This window comes from Danio rerio, chromosome 6, assembly GCF_049306965.1.
Source record: "Danio rerio strain Tuebingen ecotype United States chromosome 6, GRCz12tu, whole genome shotgun sequence".
Classification (NCBI taxonomy): domain Eukaryota; kingdom Metazoa; phylum Chordata; class Actinopteri; order Cypriniformes; family Danionidae; genus Danio; species Danio rerio.
The window spans coordinates 30,743,209-30,769,474 of record NC_133181.1 but is presented as its reverse complement, the minus strand read 5'-3'; the positions used below and the strand labels follow the sequence as shown (position 1 = coordinate 30,769,474).

At 36.0% G+C, this 26,266-nt stretch overlaps 3 protein-coding genes and 1 non-coding gene across 19 annotated transcripts in view; 1 reads left to right on the top strand and 3 right to left on the bottom strand.

Moving 5' to 3' along the window:
* The window catches only part of LOC141386287 (uncharacterized), an 816,166-nt gene that overhangs the window by 208,776 nt on the left and 581,124 nt on the right, over positions 1–26,266 (bottom strand). The gene's annotated exons all lie outside the window — the stretch shown is intronic.
* The window catches only part of lpp (LIM domain containing preferred translocation partner in lipoma), a 497,264-nt gene that overhangs the window by 425,141 nt on the left and 45,857 nt on the right, over positions 1–26,266 (bottom strand). For 8 of the 15 annotated variants that reach the window (XM_073953329.1, XM_073953331.1, XM_073953321.1 and 5 more), the window contains one exon: positions 24,591–24,712. The exons of the other annotated variants lie outside the window; for them this stretch is intronic. The gene's annotated coding sequence lies outside the window, so the exon portion shown is untranslated. The remainder of the gene's footprint in view (positions 1–24,590; positions 24,713–26,266) is intronic. 15 annotated transcript variants of the gene reach the window in all.
* The window catches only part of bcl6aa (BCL6A transcription repressor a), a 40,243-nt gene continuing 29,607 nt past the window's right edge, over positions 15,631–26,266 (top strand). For both annotated transcript variants that reach the window (XM_021476814.3, XM_021476813.3), the window contains exon 1: positions 15,631–17,073. In XM_021476814.3, coding sequence (XP_021332489.2) covers positions 17,046–17,073 — 28 coding nt within the window. In that variant the 5' untranslated portion in view covers positions 15,631–17,045. The remainder of the gene's footprint in view (positions 17,074–26,266) is intronic.
* Positions 21,045–21,117, bottom strand: trnaf-gaa (transfer RNA phenylalanine (anticodon GAA)). Its single transcript has one exon. It is a non-coding gene; the product is annotated as a tRNA-Phe (tRNA).

The following is a 26,266-nucleotide window of genomic DNA, read 5'->3' as shown; positions in this document are numbered from 1 at the left end:
GATTTGCACCATGTTTATTTGGACTTTATTTGGACTTTGACACATTATTTATTATTTTCTTATTTTTTTATTTGTTCATTGTAAGTGGTGTTGTTTATAGTAACTGAAAATATATTATTTGGAAAAAGTCAAATTTGCTACACTGTTCTATTATTTTGTAACATTTGTAACATACCGTATACCGCGAAACGGTCAAACCGTGGTATTGTTTTAGATGATTACCATACCGTAAAAAAATCATACCGTTACAACCCTAAGCCCAAATATATGTGGAAGACACTTGTTAGATTTTATTTAAGAGAGCTGGAATGAGGTTCAACTGTGTTTTCTGTCTGATTCAGGCTTAAACTGATATAGCTAACAGCTACTCTGACTGACAGTATTTATACAACAGCACAGCAGGTGCTATAAGAAGTGTGACAATTTACCTTGTGACAAGGAGCCAATTCAGATTCACCAATTCACCAATCAGAGCTTTTTAAGGGCAAGCTTTTTAGAGGAACTAGGAAATATGACAGTCGTTTTTATGTATGCTGAGTAGCAGTATATAATCAAGTATGTAGTAGTGAGTACATCAATAAGACATATATAAAAAAATAACTTAAATAATTTTTTACACATTGCTTTGCATCCTATAAACACACTCAAGCCTTAAAATACACTCTGGACCACCAATTTAAACAGAAGCACAAAATCTTGCTGTGTTCAAGTTCACACAAATAAAAAGCCTTTAAAATTTTGAATGATGTTACTCTTGCCTTATAAGCAAAACTATTAATCTGTTTTCATTCTATTGTTGGAAAGTGAATGCATTACTAGATAAAAGGTGGCTTCCAAGTTAAATTTAACTTATGTAAATCTACCAACTGTACTTTATGATTTGTTAGTTGAACAAAACACTTTAGAGCCACATAATATCAGTCCTATGATTGGTCCAAATCGTATTTAACCACATTACACAGTGTCACAATAGCAGTTCATCTACAAAGTTGAAGCAAAGTCCCATTACTGTAAACTGACAAAGTCATTACCCGATGATTTGATAAAGGTCATTGGTAACCCAGTCTGCCAAGCTTGTGTCTGAGACTGGAGACTGGAGGGAGGAGCTCCGCCCACTCGCCCTGTGTGATGTGAAGTGAACACCCAGGCATGTGGGAGTGTTTATGACAGCACTAATTAGTGTCTCTAGATGTGCAGCGTGCACACACAGCATCTATATAGGGAGATAAAATATTTAAAAGATGGTGTTTATAATGAGACACCTCGGAATTGAAAGAACTGCACAAGTCACTCAGCCGTGCATGTGGAAAAAGGAGGATACAAGCAAACAACTTTATCAGGAGCAGATCAAAACCACTGCTCTTGTCTTTGTTCACCATCTCTCTGCTAAAGAAAGTCGTTTGTTTTCACATGCAAAGCTCATTTCATCCAATCATTTCATCCATTACCAACTGCCAGAGACTTTTATTGCAGCACAATTGTTATTGTCCACTTTTTTTAGAAACTTTTATTTTGGAAGTACTTTTTCCCCATTCCTATAGGCGTTCAAAGCTGTGGTTCATTCTAAATTGCTCATATCTATCACCTCCGCTAAAGATTTTACCTTATGGGGTGAGAGTAATGTGTCATGAGGGTTTAAGGGCTCTTATTTATCTTATGTCAAATAATGCACTGCTTAAATTGTTCTCTGACATATATAGAAGGTATGTGGCTTAGGTAAATGCGAAAAATCTCATTACAAACACACGCCTGCTGCCTCACTACAAACGTATACTGTACATACATACATAAAATATACACTTTAATCTAGGGGTCCCAATAAACTAGTGCCTGTGTTCTGCAGAGCTCCAATCCCAATTAGACACACCTAAAGCAAGTAATAATATTACTATGTATACTAAAAACATCCTGCCAGGTGTTGGAGCTAAAATTTGTAATACCCAGGCCATCTAGAATTGAGTTTGGGCAACTTTCATTTAATAAAAAATATATATATATTGATGCTGCTAGTTTATACTACTTATTTAAAATGGTCTGAAACCAAACAATTCTTGTAATTTCTCTGTGCAGTTAATTTATAAAGAAATTTTGAGTGGATCACGTGCTTATGATTGATCACGGCTGGTCCTGCATCAGCTCTGCACAATTGCGCCAATCAGATGAATACTGACTCACTATAAATAACCAGAGTTTTCCACTTCAGTCATCTTCGTCTTAAAGAGTGCCCCCTTCTAAACCCTACTCCTCCCCTTATCCTGATAGGGCGCCACGGCGGCCCAGTGGTTAGCACTGTTGCCTCACAGCAAGAGTGCCACTGGTTCGACCCCTCACCGGGCCGGTCGGCGTTTCTGTGCGGAGTTTGCATGTTTTCCCCGTGCTTGTGTGGGTTTTCCCCAGGTTTTCTGGTTTCCTCCCACCATCCAAAGACATACAACATAAGTGAATTGACTAATCCAAAGTAGCATCTTGAGACAACTCTTAGCCAGCTATATATCAGCTATTCCTAACACGTTCACAAGCAGGGGAGTTCTTAATACCTACCTGAGCTCAAACTCCCCTCTCACCATTCAAACGGGAGGGAGCCCCAAGCTTGAGGATATTTTGAGCTCAGGCCTCTCTCCCAGGATAGGATGCCAAACATGCTTTATTATCAATCATCAGCTAAGTTATCAATCATCAGTAACTCTTGAAAGACAATAAACTTGTTTTATGTTCAATCAACTTGTATTTGTAAAACATTGAGTTAACTTACTTGTTTTGTGTTGGGACAACATGAAGGAATTGTTTTAGTGTAACTACCTGGTTAGTGTATATGTTCTTTCCAACATACTTTTGCGTGGGATTGAATTAAGAGGGGGGAAATTAAAAACAAAAGTAATCTTTGGTGTTTTAAGTTCAGAAAAAGTTAGTTTTAAAAGTTAAAACTTAGTTTAAAGATTTATAGGAGTTGCATGTAATGCTTTGAGTTTTGAGGTTACCACCTTGCAGAAGAGTAGCACGCATGCTTTGGGTGTTGTCAGCTTAAATATCAATTATATTCAATGCAATTGATGCTTATTTTCATTCTGCTTCTCACAATAATTATTATTTCGAAGCTACTTTACAAACGGTGCACATTATTGCATTAAAATCTAAATCAGAATAGTTAAGATTATTAGTTTCTAAATCTATTAGTTAGTAATATATTTAACTAATTAACTAGTAGGTAATTAGTCAAGGCAAGGCAAGTTTATTTATATAGCACATTTCATACACAATGGCAATTCAAAGTGCTTTACATAAACAAGAATAAAAGAAACAAGTAAAATAAAAATAAAAACAAGTAATAAAAATGCGCAAAAACAAAACAAAACATAAAAACAGGTAAAATGTGATATAAAAGAATGAAGAAGAAGAGAAAAAGATGATAGTGCAATCTGTCTGACGCAGCACAGTGCTCATTCAGTAAAGGCACAGCTAAACAGATGTGTTTTCAGTCTTGATTTGAATGTGCCTAATGTTGGAGCACATCTGATCATTTCTGGAAGCTGATTCCAGAAGCGGGGGGCGTAGTGGCTAAAAGCCGATTCACCCTGCTTTGACTGAACTCTTGGAACTTCTAGTTTATATGATCCTAATGATCTGAGTGATCTGTTAGGTTTGTATTCAGTGAGCATATCTGTGATGTATTTAGGTCCTAGGCCATTTAGTGATTTATAGACCAGTAATAATACTTTAAAATCTATTCTGAATGTAACTGGCAGCCAGTGTAAAGACCTGAGGACAGGTGTGATGTGCTCTGATTTTCTGGTTCTGGTTAGAATTCTGGCTGCAGCGTTCTGGATGAGCTGCAACTGTCTGACTGTCTTTTTAGGAAGACCAGTGAGGAGTCCATTACAGTAATCCACCCTGCTGCTGATAAAAGCATGAACAAGTTTTTCTAAATCTTCACTAGAAACAAAGCATCTGATTCTTGCTATGTTTTTGAGATGATAGTATGCTGATTTACTGACTGCTTTGACATGACTGTTGAAACTCAGATCTGACTCAAGAGTCACACCAAGATTCTTGACCTTATTTTTTGTCGTTTGACCTTTAGTGCCAAGGTACGCATTTACCTTGAGAACCTCATCTTTGTTTCCAAACACAATAATTTCAGTTTTCTCTTTGTTTAACTGAAGAAAGTTTTGGCACATCCAATTATTCATTTCATCAAAGCATTGGCAGAGGGTGTCAATGGGGCTGTAGTCATTAGGCAGTAAGGCTAGGTAGATCTAAGTGTCATCAGCATAGCTGTGGTAGGAGATTTGGTTCTTTCTCATTATTTGGCTTAGAGGGAGCATGTAAAGGTTGAACAGGAGAGGTGCCAGAATCGAGCCTTGTGGGACTCCATACGTCATGGGTGTTCACCTCGACCTATGGTCACCTATACTGACATGGTAACCTCTACCTTCAAGGTAAGATCTAAACCATTTGAGGACTGTGCCAGATAGCCCAACCCAGTTTTCCAGCCTATCCAGAAGTATGCTGTGATCGACAGTGTCAAATGCAGCACTGAGATCCAACAATACCAGCACTGTTATTTTACCTGAATCTGTATTTAGGCGTATATCATTGATTATCTTTATAAGAGCGCTCTCTGTACTGTGATGTGCTCTGAAACCAGATTGAAAATTGTCTAAACACCCCCTGAAGTTTAAGAACTTGTTAACCTGGTTAAAAACAACTTTTTCAATGACTTTGCCAATGAAAGGGATTTTTTATTACTAATAACTTAAACAGTTAAAGTTATTAGATACAACCATAGTTAACCTGCAGTTATATATAGGTGATCGCTATTTGTACAATAAAGTGTATTACTGTAACTGTATGTGTGCATTAAGACAGGAAGAGTGTGTCCTACAGGTGGTTTGTCAAGCCAACTCCCCTGCATGGAGCACACTTACACATCTTAGTTATGGGATGCATTGCGTCTATGCTTTACTGAAAAGAAAAGGTTTTTAATCTATAGTTTTGAGCTGAGAGCGTGTGCCTAAGCCTCGGACATAATCAGAATGTCTATTTCAGAGTGTAGGAACCATATATGAGAACGCCTGACCTCCTTTCGTGGAGTTTGCTATTATGGGTACTACCTGAAGCCCTGAGTTCTAAGATCTTAAAGAGCGGGTTGGATTGTAATGAGATAGAAGGTTGGTTAGATAAACAGGAGCTAGACTATTTAAATCTTTATATGTAAGAAGAAATAATTTATAATTAATATGGAACTTAACATGCAGCAAGTGTACAGAAGATAAAATTAGGGTGATATGATCATATTTTTTTGACCTGGTAAAAACACCCACTGCTACATTTTGCACTAACTAAAGTTATTAATAGAGGATGTCGGGCAACCAGCAAACTGAGCATTACAGTAATCCAATCTAGTGATCATAAAAGATGAACTTGAACTAGCTTGAACTAACTTTTCTGCATCTGACAGACAGCATGCTTCTTAGCTTAGTGATATTTCTGAGATGAAGAAATGCTACTTTTTACACGAGAGATATGGTTTTCAAGTTGCCATCTAATACAACACCTAGATCTTTTACAGTAAAACTAATAGTAACATTGTATCCCTCTAATTGCAGGACAAGTTGTGAGATCTGCTGTGTACAAGATTTTGGCCCAATAAGTAATACTTCGGTTATGTCTGAATATAATAGAAGACAATTGTTGTTCATCCAATTATATTTGTTTGGTGCATCGCTCAATGAACTATAATTATGCTAAACTTTGTACTGAGATCAGTCTCAGCTAACTTATTATGCATTTTTAAAGCAATTGCAGTTTGAATTGCAATAACTAACATAAATTCCATTGCTGTCCAAATTAAGTGATATGAAACGAATTGGTTTCTAAAGAGAAAGGGCTTTATTTACCCAAAATAAGCTGACATTACATAATTCAAATAAGTTGAAATAACACAATTTAAACAAGTTGAAATTGGAAATGTGTTGAAAATGTGTGTCAATTAATTTAAGTTAAAGTTAAGTTTGTCCAGGGGTATGGCTGGATAAACTTATAATATGTCTTTCCAGAATTTTGCAAGTTCTAAACAAATAAGATTCTGTTGCTCTCACTCACCACAGAGTTAATGCCTAAAATAAGAATCTCACATATATTGAAAATAATATCAAAAGCTGTGTTATGATTATAAAATAAAGAATATATATGTGGCCAATCAAATGCTGCTTCCAGCATAAATATTAATGTTCCCTTGCCTACTGTTAGAGTCTGTGACATGTTCAAATTGGCTGGGATTTTACACACGGGATTTACATGAGATGTTTGAAACTCTGTCATTACCATGCACTTCAGCTATGCTTAGGTATGTCCAGTATTTCATCCAATAAACCTTATAATGCACGTGGATCTGCCTCTCACCTGAACCCAATTGTGACAATTATAGAGAAATAACGTCAATTTAATAGCAGCCGCAGCAAATATTAGTGAAGATGTTTGCTTGTGCCATGTAAATATCTTACTGATTAAAGCCTTACTCTGATTCTCTCACATTATTGTCACATTGTTGGTGTCTGTGTAAATAATTGATAATAATATTAATAATAATATAATAGTAATAATAATATTAAATCACTACATTTCCAGAGCTTTATAAAACTGGGTGGTAACTGTTGAATAAATTTTCTGCATTTAATGGCTTCCAACTGTGTTTGTTATGATCACCAGCAATCTAACCCTCATAGATCACTGGAGAACATTCACATTAAAACCAATGTATCCATGTTTTCTGGTTGAGTCTTCTGTAACCACAGAGGGAGATGAGTGACAACAGAGTAAGGATCCTTATGCAGGTTTTATTTAGATTTGTGGGCAGATCAGGGAAACGACAGGCGCAAATGTATACAAACAAGGCAATCTGAAGACGTCGTCAGGTAACAGGCAAATGGTCAGTACACGCAGCAGCAGACAGGCTAAACGATAAAACAAAGCAAGGGTCGGAACACGTGGAAACTATACCAGGAAACGATTTGTAATCTAACAAGGTGTTAACCTAACAAGACAAGCAATGAGAGCTTCAAAGTGAGCTGTATATATATATATATATACATATATATATATATATATATATATATATATATATATATATATATATATATATATATATATATATATATATATATATATATATTAGCACAACCTTAGAAGTCATGATAAGTCAAAGTTAAAAGTGAAGGTCAATTTTAATGATTTTCCCCTAAGGAGTGATATAGAAATCTAGATTTCCCTGAAAATATTGCAAGTATGTGTGCCAATTTCCTCAACAGGGGAACAATCTATTCATAAGATTATATGAAACTTCAAAGCCTCTTAGATTGACATATTTAAAAAAAAAATACAGCAGAACACCCACATACACACTATGTTCATTATACATATATAATTATTTGATGTAATATTCAGTCAGAGTCAATCAAAAAAAAAAAAAATAGGTCAATCGTTCATGTTAATACAAGGCATGCGTACATAAATTTTATACACACAAAATCCATTCAGTGCTGAATAACTAACCCATTTATGCAAAAAAAGATGTCTAGAAAAATGCATTTTCGCAAAATGTGAATAAATTTCCTACATTCTCATTTAAAAATTTATCATCTGCAAAATCAAGGGTATGTAAGAGAGACAGGCAGCTGTCAGAACACATTTTGACACAAGCCAGGTTTTCTAATGCCTTAAGCACTGGAGACATTTTTTTTTTTTTTTTTTACATCAACTGAACTTTCAACCTCCGATATTAAACCGTTATGAGCTTCTATTAGCGTGCAGCCATAGAGAATCTTTCAATGACAGCAGGACAGGACAAAGCCACAGGTGCTGTCATACTTGTAAGCTCCTAAAGTAAATGCGTGACGTCTGACATGAGCATCATCCAACTTATCTTTTTCTCAATATCAAACAGACATATGGTTCAAACAAATAGGCCAAATTAAATGCTTATAAGACGCTTTTAGATTAGATGCTTTTTAGTAGAGCATGGTGCTATCAATGCCAAGGTTATTGGTTTTAGATGAGCATGAACTGATGAAGTATAGAAATGAAAGTTGACTGGACAAAACATCTGCTAAATATACAAATGCAAAGGCAATAGTGTTTAATGGCACAATAGTGTATAAAAAACACACTAAGTTTATTAAGAATAATAAATTGCTACATTATATACAGAGTAATAGTTTGCTTTAGCACTTGCCTTACTTAGTTCAGTTGAAGTATAGTACGCACACAAGGTTGGTAAGAGAGAAAAAAGTCAATAGTTGTGGAATAAGACTGCTGTCAGTGCTATTTTATTAAACATGGGATAAAGTGATTATTCGCTCATTAATTGTCAGTGTATGTTTTTGATGAGTTTGCTTTGTCAGCATTGACTATATTTACATGGACATCAGAAATTGAATTATTTGACTTAATCTGAATAAGACAAGAATATGATTAAGGTATTTACATGAGTTGCTTTTGAATGTTTCTTTCATGATCCTGTTTTACATGTTATAGCACATAATTCGATTAACGTCATTGCGTCACCATGATATCTACATTTCCTCCTAAGTTTCATTTCTAATTTGTCAACTTTAACTGCAGTTTGGCACTTTCACTTTCATTCAAGAACATTTCATGCATGCCCCCCATGACAAAAGAGATATTGGATGCAAGTATGAACTGCAGGAAGAGTGTTGTTTTGATGATTTTTTGATACCACACAACGTATGGGGATAAAACCTCCGCATTTCATGATGCAGGTGTTTGTGGTTCTTCACTGACTCGGTAGGTGCAGAGAATACTGTCAAATAGCCTGTACAGATGTTTCTTGTCGCAAAATGGGGCAAAAATCCTACACAATGGTAATAGTTTGATTACGATTTTACATGTATGTACTGCACTTCAATAATGCAACTAAAATCGACATACTCTTAAGTCAATTGCTGTTTGATTCAATGATGACGGTAGTCTGATTAAATTAATCAAAAATCACTGTTTAACCTTTATTTAGAGTATTGTCTTAATCGTGTTAAAATTCGAATATCGCTGTCCATGTAACCATACTGATCGATAATGGTATCTGCTTTATTGACAGTAATGTCTGCAATGGGCAAGACCACTTTCACAGTGTGTTTACAACAGCCTGAAGAATATGTTGGTCAATTTAGTCCACTTTTTACATTGAAACAGAAAAAAGAAAGAGTATAATGGCAAGATCTCCCTGCTATAATAGCAGCAGAGCTTTCCTCTGTGTATAAATATCCTTATCAAGTAAATTTAACACCCTTTAAAAATTGCATACATATATTAAGAGGTTTTGTTAATCATGTACATACATATACATGCATGCATGCATGCACAAAGCCTATATTCTCCATGGACTCCCTAGTCTCTCTTTAGAGACCCCCAGTGGATTCACAGACCCCTGACAGAGAATGATGGCCTTTTGTTTTGCAGCAGTACTTAAAGGTCAATGACTTTAATATTTTGGAAGAGTGACATTACATGTATATTTAATCCAAAAATGAAACTCCTGTCATAATTTTTTCAAGCTGCTTTTCTCTATAAAATTAATAAAAGTGATGGGAAACAGGGGCTGTCAGGCAAAAAAAAAAAAAAAAAAAAAAAATTATCATAATGGACCCTATTGACTAAGTAACTTGGTTACTGAACTCATGTGAGCCTCAACCCTTCTTCTGGTTGAACTGCTTTAGTTTTACTTCAGTTCCAAGCCTGCTCCAACACATCTGTTTGTAACTTTCAAGTAACTTTGATGTCATTTTTATTCCCATAGTGCTTTAAAAATACAGATTGTTTAAAACCCTAAAGCTCTTAAAACACAGCAAAAAGACTAATAAAATTATCTGGTTAATGTGTGTTTGACAGATTTAGATACGATACATTACAGTATTAGTATTCTCTCTGCTTAAAGGGTACCTGTAATGCAAAATCCACTTTTGGAAGCTGTTTAAACAGAACTGTGTGTGGGTATAGTGTGTCCAAATTCATATTGGAATGATATAAACACAACAAATAAATTTAAATTTCCTGATGTCAAAATAGGATCTAAATCCCAGTGATTTTGAAGCCCACCACACCTTCACATATGGAGTTCTGATTTCCCCGCCCACCATATTGATAGACAGGAGCATATTAACGTCTCGGTAGTAATGTGTATAAACGTGCACAGAACAAAAAACTGGGATTAAAAGATCTGCTCCAACTCTCTGTGATCAGCCGCACATCAATAATGAGTTTTACAAGTTTAAAACGTTTTTAAAACTGTGCATGTTTGTAATAAAGAAAAGACAGTAAAAACACTACTCCATGACTGCTGGAATCACCACAGCTGTGTCAGTATAGCTAACTTATATACAAGAATGCTTCAAACACGCAACAGGAGTCCCGGTTTGTGAATGTTATTTTGTACAGTAGCGTAATGGATATTCATACAGTAGTGTATATTAATTTGTATCCAGTCACATTTTCTCCAAGTACACGTGCAAAAACAGAGCAAAGTTATACGTGTGTAAGTGTACTTTGAACTTTGTAACAGCATTTGTGTGTAACTCATAGTTGCAGAAAGGTTTAAATAACTCCACAACAGATACAACAAATAACCTTACTAGGTATTTTGACTCAAACTGAATCTCTGCTTCATTCATGTCTATCTCTGTCACTGACTGCTGTTTACCTGACATGACGCAGGGAGAGAAACAACCCCTCTTACCCCAGAAATCACATGTTTAGCAGGCAGGGTATAAATATATCTGGTTATTTTGAGCTTTCAAATAATGCTTATAATAATAATAGTAATAATAGTTAATATTCTAATAGTTCATGTGAGACAGTCAACAGATTGTCTATGGGAGGCTATGCAGGGTTTCTGCAGGTTTCATCAAGTCAAAATGAAGACTTTTTAAGACCCTTATAGACCATTACGCATAAAACTTTAGACTTGTGCAGGGTTAAGTATTTTTTCTAATGGCCTGGTATTATGAGAAATTGTGCAATTTTTTTTTTTTTTTTTCCGATTAAGGCATTTAATTTGGGGTATTTACTGTAAAAAAAAATGTCTAACAGCTTTTGTGAATTGTATCTCTTTGCAATAAAAAACTTAAATAGGAAAAAATAGGGTTTTATTGAGATGTATTGTTGTGGATTTGATGGTAGCATTACTTGGACGAAGCAAAATTAAGACCTGTTTAAAATAATTTAAGACAACACAATATTTCAGTGAATTTAAGACTTTTTAATGCCTAAAATTTAGTCTTTAAAATTTAAGCCATTTTAGGACTTTTCCACTGATCCAGAGGACACCCTGCTGTGAAAATAATGTGTCACCCAAAACGCCCTGTAAAAAGTGGCCCACATATGCCCCATATGGGGCTCTCAAAATCAGGAATTAGTCCTCAGAGCACTCTTCCCCAAAATAAATCCCCTCCTAATTATCCTAATTTACTTGCACCCCTAGTAAGTAGCATTAGGGGCTTTGCACCAGGTAGCAACAAGTACAGAAGCTAAGATTACATGACAACAATGTTGCCAAAAACTGAAAAGTAAAAAAAAAAAAAAAAAGCTAATTTACTTCCAACAAATGGCATTATATTACTAAAATCATTCCCAGCTCCAAAGGTGTAAAAATGCTGGGTACTTCAGCCAAAATTTTAAGAAGTGAGAAAAAGTTTCTTCAGCACTTAAGCTTCTTTAAGATTACCAAAGTCTCTGTAATTTAGTTGCAGCATTCAACATCTGGAGGACAAAGAAGTGCCTGGACAATGATTTACATTTACATTTAGTCATTTAGCAGATGCTTTTATCCAAAGCGACTTACAAATGAGGACAAGGAAGCAACTTACACAACTATAAGAGCAACAATGAATAAGTGCTATAGGCAAGTTTCAGGTCTGTAAAGTCTAAGAAGGAATGTATTAGTACTTTTTTTTTTTTTTTTTTGGGTACAGTTAGTGTGATATCCAGAGAGGCAATTGCAGATTAGGAAGTGAAGTGGAGACTAAATAGTTGAGTTTTTAGTCGTTTCTTGAAAATAGCGAGTGACTGCTGTTCTGATGCAGTTAGGGAGTTCATTCCACCAACTGGGCAGATCGAGCGTGAGCGTGAGCGTAAATGATTTCTTCCCTCTTTGGGATGGAACCACGAGGCGATGTTCATTCACAGAACGCAAGTTTCTGGAGGGCACATAGATCTGCAGAAGTGAGAGCAGATAAGAAGGAGCAAGGCCAGAAGTCACTTTGTAGGCAAACATCAGAGCTTTGAATTTGATGCGAGCAGCAACCGGCAGCCAGTGCAAACGGACTAGCAGCAAAGTGACATGTGCTCGTTTAGGTTCATTGAAGACCACTCGTGCTGCTGCGCTCTGGAGCAGTTGAATTTAATGATAGATCTAGTACTGTTTTCCATCTTCATTGAGTTTTTTTTTTACTGAGTAAATAAACTGTGTGCTTACACAGATTTATTACAAATTGTGGTCACCAACCAATCAATATGCACTCATGTCAATGATAGTTCCTATTGTGCTGAGTTAAAGCTAATAAAGTGCTACATATACCTTGGCCATCCAAGCACGGAAACTTTCATATAGAAGAAAGAGCAGCAGGGCTCTCCTTCGAAAAACTGCTATTGTGCTGCACAATCAAAAGAAAGTCATACTGCTTTCCAATACTTGAGGGTAAAAAAAATGTCATATACACATATTGTTTAAGTGAACTATCTAGTTAATGTGTTGTATTCAATTGCAAACAGTCCACAAATTTTCTATTGGAGGTAGGGCTGTGCAATTAATCGAAAATCCGGTTTTGATTTCGATTTTGGCTCCTAACAATTATGAAAAACCATTAATCGAAATGAAACTATTATTGCATCATATACCAGGCCCTTTCCAGTAGTACACATTTTTCTCTCTGCAAAGCTCAGTTTCACGTGAAAATGACTAAAAGCATCTACTATGCGCATCAGTTCGAATCATTCATATTTTTAAAAACGCAAAAGAGCACATGCTGTTGGACAGGCTTGGAGACGAGCAGTGCACACACATCTAATGTCATCTTAATGTGAGCGCTTTAATGGCCAAATACACTCACATTTGTGTCAGAGCGCAATATTCCTCTGCCGACTTTTTTATTATTAATCAAACAACAACTGGAGAACATCCCTCACTGCTCTTGACTGAAGGACTTTTGTGGCCAAAGTTTTTTTTCTTACAGTGTAGATGCTAAAGCACAGTTTAAACATAAAAGATTTAATAACTCATTTCTAATAACTGATTTCTTTTATATTTGCCATGATAACAGCACATAATACTTTACTAGACATTTTCAAGATACTAGTATTCAGCTTAAAGTGACATTTAAAGGTTTAATTAGTGTATTAGGTAAGTCATTGTATAACAGTAGTTTCTTCTGCAGATATTCGAAACTATATATATTGCTTAAGGGGACTAATAATATTGAGCTATTGAAATAGGTTTCAAAATATTTAAACCTGCTTTTATACTAGCCGAAATAAAACAAATAAGCCTTTCTCCAGAAAAAAAAATATTATAGGAAATACTGTGAAGAATTTTTTTGTTAAACATCATTTGAGAACTAATTATATATATATATATATATATATATATATATATATATATATATATATATATATATATATATATAAATTCACAGGAGTGCGAATAATTTTGACTTCCAACAGATAATCGTTGTGAATAATCGTGATTACAATTATGACCAAAATAATCGTGATTATGATTTCTTCCATTATCGAGCAGCCCTAATAGGAGGCTATGAACATAATGTGTCACCCAAAAAGCCCAGAAAAAGTGGACCATGTACACTCTGAAGGGCCAGTGTCCTGCATAGTTTAGCTCCAAAACCAATCAAACACACCTGAACATGCATGCTAATCAGTGTCTTCAAGATCACTATAAGCAGGTGTGTTTGATTAGAGTTAGAGCTAAACTCTGCAGGACACCGGCCCTCCAGGACCAAGTTTGCCCACCCCTGCTATAGGGGCTCTCGCAATGAGTAGTTACAGGAATCAGTCATTAGAGTGATAAATCAGCCTTAATGTGTGCTGTTTCTGTTGCTCTGCAATACCACTTCCAAAACACAAACTGGCAGTTAGGTGTTTATGTTCCTCTGTGTCGAGTTTCTTCGCTGGTGTTTTGTTTTTTCTGAACGCTTCCTAAGTGATCCTACCTCGCTCATTTTGAGGCAGAAACCGGCGAACAAGCAACAACTTTAACCATAAGGTAAATGCAAAACAAAACTTTCCACCCGGAGCTCCTTCACGGGACTCCGCACTTGTAAAGATCGCTCAATCGGGCTGGCGCGGCTCTCAGTCCCGCCCATACTCTTCATCGCTACCAAGCTGCCCAATCACAGAGCTTGCACTACGCATCGTTGCAACATGTAGTTACATTTTTTGAGAGGGGGACTTCAGCGAGGGCTATGCGTCCACGTGCTGGCCGCACCGTGGCATACGTGTGCGCTTGACGCAGAATATAAATTGGGCCTTGATTCTGCACATTTGACGGAATGCTTGCCTTTTTTTCTCTATAATGTATAAACTTATTTTATAATGGCCATTATTGATTATTAAAACTGATATTAAGCAAAAGAAACAGTATGTTTCGTATTTTTCCCTGAAAATTAAAATAAGGCAGTTATGTTATTGTAGGCTCCATTTTGTTATGAATATGCATACAGTGAAGATGACGGTCATACAAATATGTAGCATGACGTCTCAACATTTTTGGTGTCTGTTAAGTTGTGAATATCAAAATGTTATATCATGTTTTCAATTTATTTTTAAGATAGTGAAACAACGTAGCCAGGGTGATGTGAATGAGGTTTTTAAAGTAGCCTATACACTGTTCCTTTTGAAGATTTACACGACGTGTCCTTGGCAGTTTGTTTTCCATATCAAACTTGCTAAGTCTAAACTTGAGGAAAGGATGCAAGAACAAAAAAGCCACACCTCCATTTTCAGATGTCTCCATTTTCCCCATCCACACTGAGACGGAGCAGCAGCGTTTTAAAATGAAAACGGTCTCTTCAGCATTTTCAAAAAGATCAGTTTTCCAGGCTCGAAAACTCCAGGGTAGTGTGGATGGAAGGCATAAGCGTAGCAAAACTTATGCTTTTTAAAACTAAAACATACTAGTATAAACGAGGCCTTAATTTTACTAATCACACTTGCACCACTACTAATTACAAGGCTTTGCACGTGGTTAACACAGCCTAAGTTTATATGACAACAATGTAGCCAAAAACTGAAAAGTTTATATTAAATAAAATCTAATTTATTGTGCTGCACAAACAAAAGAAAATCACTTGGAAACACCTTAATGTACATTGTACGGGTCAAAATTATAGATTTTTAGACTATTAAACAAAGATCATGTTCCATGAAGAAACATGATCATGTTCCACATTTTAAATGTACTACTGTAAATAATATATCAAAACCTAATTTTCTCAGTATTTAGAGTTTTTGAACCCTCAGATTCTGGATTTTTAATTAGTTGTATGGCAGCTAGGCATGTCAAGGTTTACCATGGTTTGAAAAAGTCAAGGTTTTTTTTATAAATCACAAAAAAAGTTTCTATTATATCGTTCCTAAGGTATGTGTAAAGGTTGTTTATGTGCCTTAAATGTTTACTGTTGCAAAATATTATAAATGTAAATTGTAAATTGAAAAAATATCAAATGAAATCCTGTATATTGTGATTAATGGGGACAAATGTGTTGTTGTTTACTTAGACATTTAAAAAGAACTTATTTTAGAACTATAAACACAAAACCTTGATATCGTTAAACCGAGATAATTTTATCCAAAGCTATCATACCGTCACAAACTTATAAAGAGAAGTTAAGTTTTACGTGAACGATCCTGTTAATGTGTTGTACAGATTCAATTCAATTGCTAAACCCATGTGGTCAAGATGCTTGTCGTGAATAACGGGGGGAAAATTGTGACATCTGCAATGATGTAATACCGGCTTCCATTGCTAGACGAGTTATAAAGAGCAATATCCAGTTCGGTGGATTGAGATGAGCTTAGGTAGATTAATGCTAGAGGACACTGGAATGTTTGTTGTATAAAACCTCAGTTTATACAACAATGTGTCACAGCTGTATATGAAAAACTGTAATCTGGCAGATGGCCTGAAGCCCAAGAGCTGCTTCATATTAATGGGAATAACGCAAGGTTTAGAGTTCATGTGACTCAATGAGATTTTAGATTGCACCTCGGAGGGAGAGAGAGAAAGAGTGCAAAAGAGGACTGGGATTACGAGGATATCTTAATCTGTAGGGTTCCCCCTCCACGCACACACACAAAAAATGAAGCACGCCCCATCATTTTAGCATTCAAGGAAAGTGGACCAAGTAAGCGCACACCAAACAATGTACGCTAGATCACAGTTGGCCTATCAGCTTACAGTGCCACTGATGCCCTGTGGACCTCTTCTGTAACGCTGAGCACGCTCAGTCGACTCGCTTCAGATCTCTGCTACGCCTATCCTCCTCCACACACTCACTCGCAAACGCATCCAACCAGGGACAGCTCCAGCTTGCCGGGATATTCTGGGGGTCGCCGACTGCCTGGGAGAAGGAAGAAGGAAGAGAGGACGGGAATCGGCACCCACTAAGCCTTCCCCAATCCAGCCAGACATCTTCAACATCTGCCAGCGTGCTCGCTCAGCTCTGAGCCCCTCCGCCGTGTGCCAGCTTTCCTGCCAACCCAAGCTCCACTGCCGCCAACCCTCTCGTGTTGCACTGAAGAGCTGTCACAATCTGTTCCACTTTCCTCTCTCTCGTTGAACTCCGGATGTCCTCCGCTTGCCCCAAGGCATCACCGACATTTCAATTCTGAGACTGTTAAAAGAAAAAAGACTTCTGCCTCCCGTTGGCAACTTTTGGACTGACCAAAGGCGTCCCAGAACGAGACGTGGTGAAGCTGGGGTTTCCTCGCCGCTTCCACTAAGAAATCCCTCATCTCCCAGAATGCCCCACTCTCTGCAGCAGAAACACGGTGAGAGTTTTCTCTTTTACTACCTCCTTTCTTAGCCTCCTTCATGACCCCACACTCCCGGCAGCAGTAGCGCTGAGTTCATTTTTTCTGCTGGGGTTGCAGTAAAGCAGTCCAAAGGAGATTAATAATAATAAAAAAGCAAACACATTAATTGGGAAGAAAACGAAAGAGATGCCAACAGAGCAATTTCCTTATTTGACACACTCAGGGAACCAACACTGAAGCACAAGAGAGGTCAAGGTTCAAAATCATCCTTTTTACAGGTGAAAGTGCAGTTTTTTGAGGGGATGGGGAAGTGGGGGGGGGGGGGTCCTCTTGTACTGGTAATGCACTTGTATTGATTATTCATTGGTTGAAATTTAGCAATGGCAGATGTCTGATCAAAAGTTAGTTATAAAACGGTTGTACTATCTGGTCACTTTGGTAAAACTCTTCAAAGCCTCAAAAGTCATGACTGCTAGTTTACCTGTAGAAGTTTCTTCCTGTTCAATTGAACTAGTTGAAGCAGTTTTTGCCTATACGTTGAAAGCCAACACAGTCAAAAACAATTGTGAACACCATTGGCTCTCATTGTGTGAACAGCAAAAGGACATATTAAGCATTAAAATAACAGCGTAACAAATTTTTTCTCAGCATGTCCTGATATTTTCATTTTATTTTAAAGTAAAACATAATGTCTATCATACATTTTTGCAATGATGTACAGAAGACACCTTCTAAAATCTAGTTTAATGTAACAAAGGTGTGTATACCAAAGTTTGTATACCAAACATTATTTGAAAAGTTAGTTCAAGTTATATGTTGCATTTTGCCAATTAGCCAAAATACATTGTATGGGTGAACATTATAGTTTTTTAGACTGTTAAGCAAAGATCATATTCCATTAAGACATTTTAAATGTACTTCTGTAAATAATATATCAAAACTAAATTATTGATTGCTAAGAATGTTAAATAATTTAGACAATTTAAAGGTAAGTTTCTCAGTGTTTAGATTTTAGGAACCCTCAGATTCTGGATTTAAAGTTAGTTGTATATCAGCTAGGCTTGGGACGATAAACGGTTAAGGTTTACCGCGGTGTGAAAAGTTTCAGTTTTACCATTCCTAATGGATGTGTAAAGGTTTTTTATGTATTTTTTATGTGTTGTAAAAAAAATCTGTGTTTTAATTGAAGCTAGCAGAAGTCAATGATTTATTTTAAATATTTAGCTTGACGTGTTTATTGTTCCAAAATATTATATATGTGAAATATAAATAGAAAAATGTATATAAAATAAAATACTGTATATTGTGTTCAACGGGGACAAATGTGTTGTTTTTTCCAAAGACATTTAAAAAGAACCTATTTTAGATCTGTAATCACAAATCCTTGATATCGTGAAACCGTGATATTTTCATCCAAGGTTATCATGCAGTCACAAACTTATACTGCCCATGATAAATATCGTTCTATTTTGACAAAGTATACATTAATAAAAATTTCCTTCAATCTCAAGATTTTACAAGAATTAGAAGAATTACATTTATGACTGGTCTTATGGTCCAGTGTCACATATGAATAACTTTGATTTAACTTGACACTAAAGCATCTTTTACCCATGAACATATTAATTTTTAGGTGAACTATCCCTTTAATGAGAAACTACCTGAAATAAACGCCCTGGAAATTCGCAGAAAATGCCACAGCTCGCTCCATTACTCAAGATAAAATGAATTTTTAATATGATAAGAATGTAAAGTGTCTGAGCAAAATAAGCAGACACCAGAGAGGAGAAAGAAGCGGAGAACAGAAAAAAAAAAAGTGCCCGAAGCTGTTTGGACTCGGCACTCTCTCTTAATCTTAGATTGAGTGTTTTCTCTTCTTGGCATACGCTCGCACAGTCTTAACAGAAAAAGCTTGACCTTCTTATTTATTCATTCTGATGTAATTCACAAGCATTTGACATCATTTTAAAAAGGGGCTCCCTCCCCTTACATATCTTCCGACATATGTACTTTAATACAAGTGGGTTTAGACAAATTTCAAAGCATTGCTTACTGGGATAATTTAACAAATCAGAACGCTTTAGATCTGGGTGTCCATGAACTCACACAGAGAAAAGATAAAGCGCTAAGTGTTGGAAAATAAATGAAAACAACACGATTTGGTTTGATAACAGCTCATGAATCAAGAGCGGAGATGTCTCAAGTTCCAGAAACATGACAGTGTAAGTCGCAGGTAAGTGTGGGAGGAGGGGAAAAAAAGATTCTATTTTAGCTGTTTGAACAAATATTTGAGCTCTGAATACAGATATTCTGTACAAGCACAAGCTGCGTTCATTTGTAAAATGATGTTGAAGCTGAATGTTCTAGCGGAACTAATCAAATAAATCATAAAGAGATGGCAAGCATGTGCACACATTACTACAGCAGCATAACAACATAATCATCACAGCGTTTCATAAGCATAATTTATACCAGGAATCTGTATGCATAAGTTATTATGTAAGTGCTTAGCGTCAGACAACTAAGGACAATGTTTTTTTATTAAAGCTCAAGCGTGTGATGTTTCCTTTGTTTTTATACATTTCTAATGGAGATAATGATTTTAAAAAGCAAGACAAGCACTGATGTGCAGTACTCCTGTATGCAAGCACTAAGACTTCACGTCTAATTCTCTGGAGAGGGACAGTCACGAAGCTGATTAAAAGCCATGGAGGAGATAGCCATGTTGACAAGCTTAGTTAAAGCTCATTTTCCACTCATGTGCTCACATCGGAAACATGCACCATCTCATTCACAAAGACATCCAGGAGGAACTTTGGTGATCAGGATGAGTCTTATTGCAATCTAGTACATTGAACTTTTGACACCTCTAAGATCTTTAGTGAAAGGGGCTGCTCCAGAAACATTACGTATACACTATAAAATAATGACTTTAGAAGGGAACAGCTCAGTTAATTAACTAAATTACTGCCACATCTTGAGACCCTGTACTTAAATAAAGCTTTGACTTTTATTCTGCCACACTAGTTTTAAAACTTTCGTTCTACGGCATATTAACGTTATTTAAACTTTCAAATTGCCCCCTGGTAACTTGATCTCTGCTCCATCAACATTTGTTGCTTTATTGACATTTTAAGCAGAAATTGTGGCTTTTATAATAAATTCAAAATATATTTTAATGATAAACCATACAGTGGGGGAAATAAGTATACAACATGTCACACTTTTTTTTAGAAAACATATTTCTAAAAGTGCTGTTGACTTATCTGTATATCCATATATGCAAAGAAAACAATATTAATTAGTTCACAAATTAAGTTATGTAATAAACTGATATGACACAGGAATAAAGTATTGAACACATGAAAAAAGGGAGGTGTAGAAAGGCAGTGAAAGCCCAGACAGCAGCTGAAATCTCTTAGTAGTTAATAAGCAACCGTTTGTCAGTGTAAATTAATATCAGCTGCTTCAGTCCAACATCTACATTACCAGGATGAAGAAGATGAAACCAAAGTGGACATTTCAGCAGGATAGTGACCCAAAATACAGCCAAGGAAACTCTCAAATGCTCTTAGAGGAAGAAAAGCAAGCTGTAGAATGGCCTAGCCAAGCACCTGACTTGAATCCAATAGAGAAAACAAAATAAAGATCAGATTTGATAGACGAGAGACCCACATAACCATCAAGATTAATTTAATTTAAATGACTTCATTCTGTCTACATGACAGGCATCTTTAAGCTGTCATCACCACAATAGCCTTTTATTTATTAGATTAAATAAATTTCAGCAGTTCAGTACATTATCCTTGTGACATTACATTTTTTAATTCATTCATTCATTCATTCATTTTCTTGTCGGCTTAGTCCCTTTATTATTCTGCGGTCGCCACAGCGGAATGAACCGCCAACTTATCCAGCAAGTTTTTATTCAGCGCATGCCCTTCCTGCCTCCCATCTCTGGGAAAAACAGAACGACAACACTGCTTTGCCGAAACCTTGGATTGAACCTGGGAGCTTTAGATCTTCAGTCTAAAGCTCTCCCAACTGAGCTATTTCGGCTGCCTAAATTTTTTCAGATCTTTTTTATTTTATTTATTTATTTTTTTTTTTAATGTTTTTATTGTTTGGGTTTTTACCAAAATTTTGGTTCAATCCCATGTCAACAGGTCCTTTAAAATATGTTTCCCAGAAAATAAATAAATAAATAAATAAAAACATGATGTATTGAATACTTATTTTCCCCACTGTATATAAACATAAATCAGTAAAGAAAATGCACTGGTGACTCAAAAAATAAACCATGACGAAAACTTGTTGAATTGATAAATCAAAGGCTTTTAGAGCAGAGATCAATATCCCATGAATCAGTTCTAAAGTGTAAATAAATAGGGATAAGCAGTAACACAAGAATCACTAAATATGGGATATGGTCATGCTTGTGCAGTGCACAATTTTTCTGTGGATTTTACTTCTAAAATCAGTGTGATCAGTCTGCATAGGCTGTTTATTTAATAAATTCTGTAAACATGTTTATATCTAATTCTAAACATAATTAGTAAAGTGTAATGCGAAAATTGTTTAGTCCTGATCATTTTCGACTCAAATTTTACTTGACGTCTACTTTTGAACAATACTGTGGTGTTTTGAACTTGTTACAACAACCTTGTTTTGCTAAGATGAATCAAAAAACAAAGATATGCAGGGACTTATTAATTAATTATTAATATTTAAATACTTAAGCTTACTTATCATCAGCTGTAGATAAATAAATGCTTCTGATATCAGCAGTGGAAATAGCGGAAGCAGAAATATTAGAAATAGAACAAATCCAACATTGATTCGAGTTTTCTGTTTTAGATAACCACTGTTTTGTGACTCCTTGGCCTGACCATGATTTGCCGGTAATAAAAAGGCAAGGCTACTTGGAAAATACCTACTGACTCACTTTAGCCTTGGTTTACCTACATGCCTTTATTTCTGTTTGTCTGCAGATAAACTATCCAGATTTCTCTTGAGTCAGGCTGGCAGAGAATAAAGATAAAAGTTGATATTAGGTAAAGCATACATTTTTATGAAAAAAAAATCAATCAAATAAAATCAAACACAAAAATACATGCTATTTGGTCATTGGCATGAGAATGCAGACATTTGCAGAGAAAACAAAACTGTGATTGGATATTAAAGGGATACCATGATAATGAAATCAAGAAGTTAATATTGAGTAGCTCAAATTTTACTCAAAATATTGCCAGTATATTTTTTATATTTATGTCATCTAATTCCAAATAAAGCCACAGCTCATGCATTGAACAGTGGAGATTCTTTAAGAATTTCCTCCAAAAAAAAAAGACCGAATAGGTTGTAAATGTAAGCAGCTAATAATATTTATATAGTATTTGATACCTTTAGGGGGCGGCACGGTGGCCCAGTGGGTAGCACAATCGCCTCAGAGCAAGAAGGTCGCTATAGTTCAAGCCCTGGCCGGACCAATGAGCATTTCTGAGTGAAGTTTGCATGTTGTCCCCATGTCGGCATGGGTTTCCTCAATAACATGCTCTATAGGTGAATTGGGTAAGCTAAATTGTCTGTAGTGTACGTGTGTGAATAAGTGTGTATGGATGTTTCCCAGTGAAGGGTTGCAGCTGGAAGGGCATCCGCTGTGTAAAACATTTGGTGGATAAGTAATCGGTTCATTCCGCTGTGGCGACCCCAGATTAATAAAGGGACTAAGCCGAAATGAAAATGAATGAATGAATTGACATATAGTTTAGCGCCCCCTATAGGATCAAAAAAACAAGCGACACTAATCAATCAAACTGCAGGATCACTGAAAAGCAACATGTCAACTTTTCAGACTGTCCTTTACTCGTTATTTCTATTATTTCCAATTCAAAAAACTTTGCGTCATTGAATCATTAACTTGTTCTTACCACAGACATGACTATTCATTCATTGAAAAAAAATATAAAGGAATCAACAAGTTAATCTTAATGGTTTTGAAAATTTCTGTAACCCTTTATTGCATTCACATAAGAAACTAAACATACTGTACCCTTTCAAGGTAGATCCATGTATCGTTTGTGGATTTGCACCCAATATCGAAAAACAGCATTCACATTTATCCAGCCAACCAAACTCTGATATGAGAAGAACCCAGCTGGACACCTAAAGTGCCAGTCTTAATGCCACCTAAATGACGTTTTGTCTTGTTGCACTTGTCGCCACCTACTGGCATAACTATGTAACCTTCAGTACGAGTCACTGAAAGGTATGTAAATCTTCATAGGAGTTGTTTTTGAATCTACGCATCACTACCAACACAACTCTTCCCGTAATGACCACAACAGTGAATATGCTGCAAAAGCGCAGCTTCACAGATATGACGCTGACTCTGGCTGATCTGTTTGCTGTAAACAGAAGCAGAGTGTTTAAGGGAGCTGGAGTCTGATCCAGAGCAAAAGAGTGTTGATGGGTGGCTGGTTCCAAGCGCAAAGCGAAAGCTGGCAGAGCAAAATACATATGTTGATGCCATCTGGACCTCCAGGAGTTGCAGTTGAGTGGAAGAGCAATACATTATGTCTAACCTAACTCACTAAGTTATGACTGAATTTGTTCATATTAGCAGACAGGATTTGAGATTTGCTGTGCACTTATTTTTTATTCACCTTCACAGAAAACAAAAACAAAACGTTTAACAGAGTCTCTCTAACGTGATCAGAAATGAGGTAGGTGTTCTGAAAGTTCTCAGTCAACTTGTTTGATATAGAGGTACTTCATAAGGCTGAAAATGAAAGAGTCTACAGCGCTGTATTACCAGAAAGCTGGTATTACAACTTGTTCCAGCAGAGATATGCGAGTTACCTGGCAACAGGGAATGCGTGCCCTCTGTTTCACATCTAAACTCTGATCATTCGTCTTACGAAAATGATATACTTATACAATAATAACAATAATCTGCATCAACACTGAACTGATGGTTTTTAAATTCAAGCAGTCTTAAAGCTTGCATAAAACTTTGACGCACGAAAAATGATCTGCTGCAGATTTTGAACTGAGCACACTTAGGGATAAATGTGAAAATATGTATTTTCATAGGGATTTTGTAAACCACCCAACAAATATACTTCTGCAAATCCTACCCCAAAATCCCATGTAAATTGATATGTTATTAAAAATTTCTGGAAATACGTGTTTATCTACCTCTTGGGTTTTTAGAATTGGTTAAAGTTGGAGGCCATCCAAATAAAATCAGGTTTTAGAGGGGCTGATTTCTGGGACTGGACGGAATTGCTTTCATCCGCGCCAAAAGCCCCTGCATCCATGTTATCGTGGATTACACTCCATTTGCTCCCTCTGATGGATAGGGGAGAGAGCCAAAAATAGGCAGCACAGAACCACACCCCTCCACAGGCCTAATGGATATTCCACTGAGGCATTTCGGCCAGATTGGATTTCCTGATATCCTGACTTCTGCGATTTAAGAAATGTTTGAGCAAAACTATCCGGTAGTAAGCTAAGAAAAAAAAGACTACCTTAAACAGTGATGTAAAATAAGGAGATTCTCAGCCACAGTGACGGGGGATTTGAACAGGCAGATGTTTTACATAGCTCACTCGTGCAGTCTTTCATAGGTATCCAACTGGTCCGGTTCTCACTAAGACGAAAGGTGACATGTCATTGTAAAAGAATGAAAACTAAGGAGTTGATCTCACCGTAAATATCCTTGGTTCTTTTTTAACCTATTATTAACAAGCAAAAATAAATATGTTAAAAATTAAGTTCATGAGCATTAAAAAAAGTGTTTTTTGTGTGTGAATTTCCAAGAAAAAAAATATCAAAACTTACAAACATTATTAATTCTCTCACCGATTATTTTTTTACTGAATTGTAACTTCAATATGTCTTATGGTGTGACCATGACGTAGCAAAACTTACTAGTCTGACTAGTCATGTTTTTCTACATGACTAGTCTTGATGGACATTTTCAATAAATGGAGTGTCACACCAAATGACAAGAACTGTAATTTTCTAGTGGTTCTAAAAAAGTTTAATAAGTAAAAAGTTTGGAGATAAAAACTTATCAGATGCTTCAAATATGGCTTCAGTCACATAATCTTAAATGGGGTCTTTTAGTTAAATGTTTTCAGTGCACTTGATTTCATTTAAAATGAACAGTGTCACACCAGAGGACGTTTTTTTAGTGACAAGTTTTATCAAGTTCCTATGTTTAGGTATTTTTTAATATATGAATGAAAAAATGATTTTCAATTACTAAAATGGGCTATATGCACACAGACTTTTAATTTTCAGCCAGGCAGCCGGTGAACTGTCTTTCCATTACAAAATGGACATGTTTAAGACCTGATTTCTTAAAAAATCAGCAATCTTCACTGCCTGGTAGATATACGATATGAACTGGCTCTCAGATTGGACAAGAAGCACTGCATTAAAATCCATTTCCCCCGCCATTTCTTTAAAATATGACAGTTTATTTTACCCCAGCATTTTCAATGGAATTTCTGTGCTAGCCTGTTGCGGTCTAAACGGTCTTTCATCTCATTTTACGCTTGAACAACTACGTGAATGCTTAAGTCTATTTAACTAAATGTATTGCAATTACATTACAACATCGATACTGTAAAAACAGCCTTGTAAAAAGTAAAATAGTCACATTAAGCTTTCATCAAAAGTTTATCGTTGGCTTTAAAAGTCTAGCTGTGCATAGAGCCCATAGCCACTTCTAAAATTAGGTCTGAGGTATTCATTGATGATTTTCTTTTTCATTTTAAAGAGCTGTAATTTACAGAACTATACTTGGGACACTCACATCACAGGATAATTTTGAGATTTGGCAAAATACAAAAAGGTAAAAAATATGTAATAACACAGCAGTCACAAACAGTCATTGTAAAAAATAATAATAATTCCATTTACATACACGAACTTAATTTGTTAGTTCCACTAATATGTGGCTTCAAAATTAAAACAGGTAGGGGAGTGCGGGGCACAAAGTAATGCGAGGTTAAATGTAACACAGAGTGTTAAGGTATTAGCTCAGGGTTAATCATGGCATGCTACCAAGGTTTTCACCACAGTGTCAGCAGACGTCTTCCTGACAATTATTGAAAAAGTTGGGCAAAATTTGGATGAGAAACGCAAGAGAAAACATTTTTGCAGCATAAAAGTATTTTTTATTGTAGTCGATCAT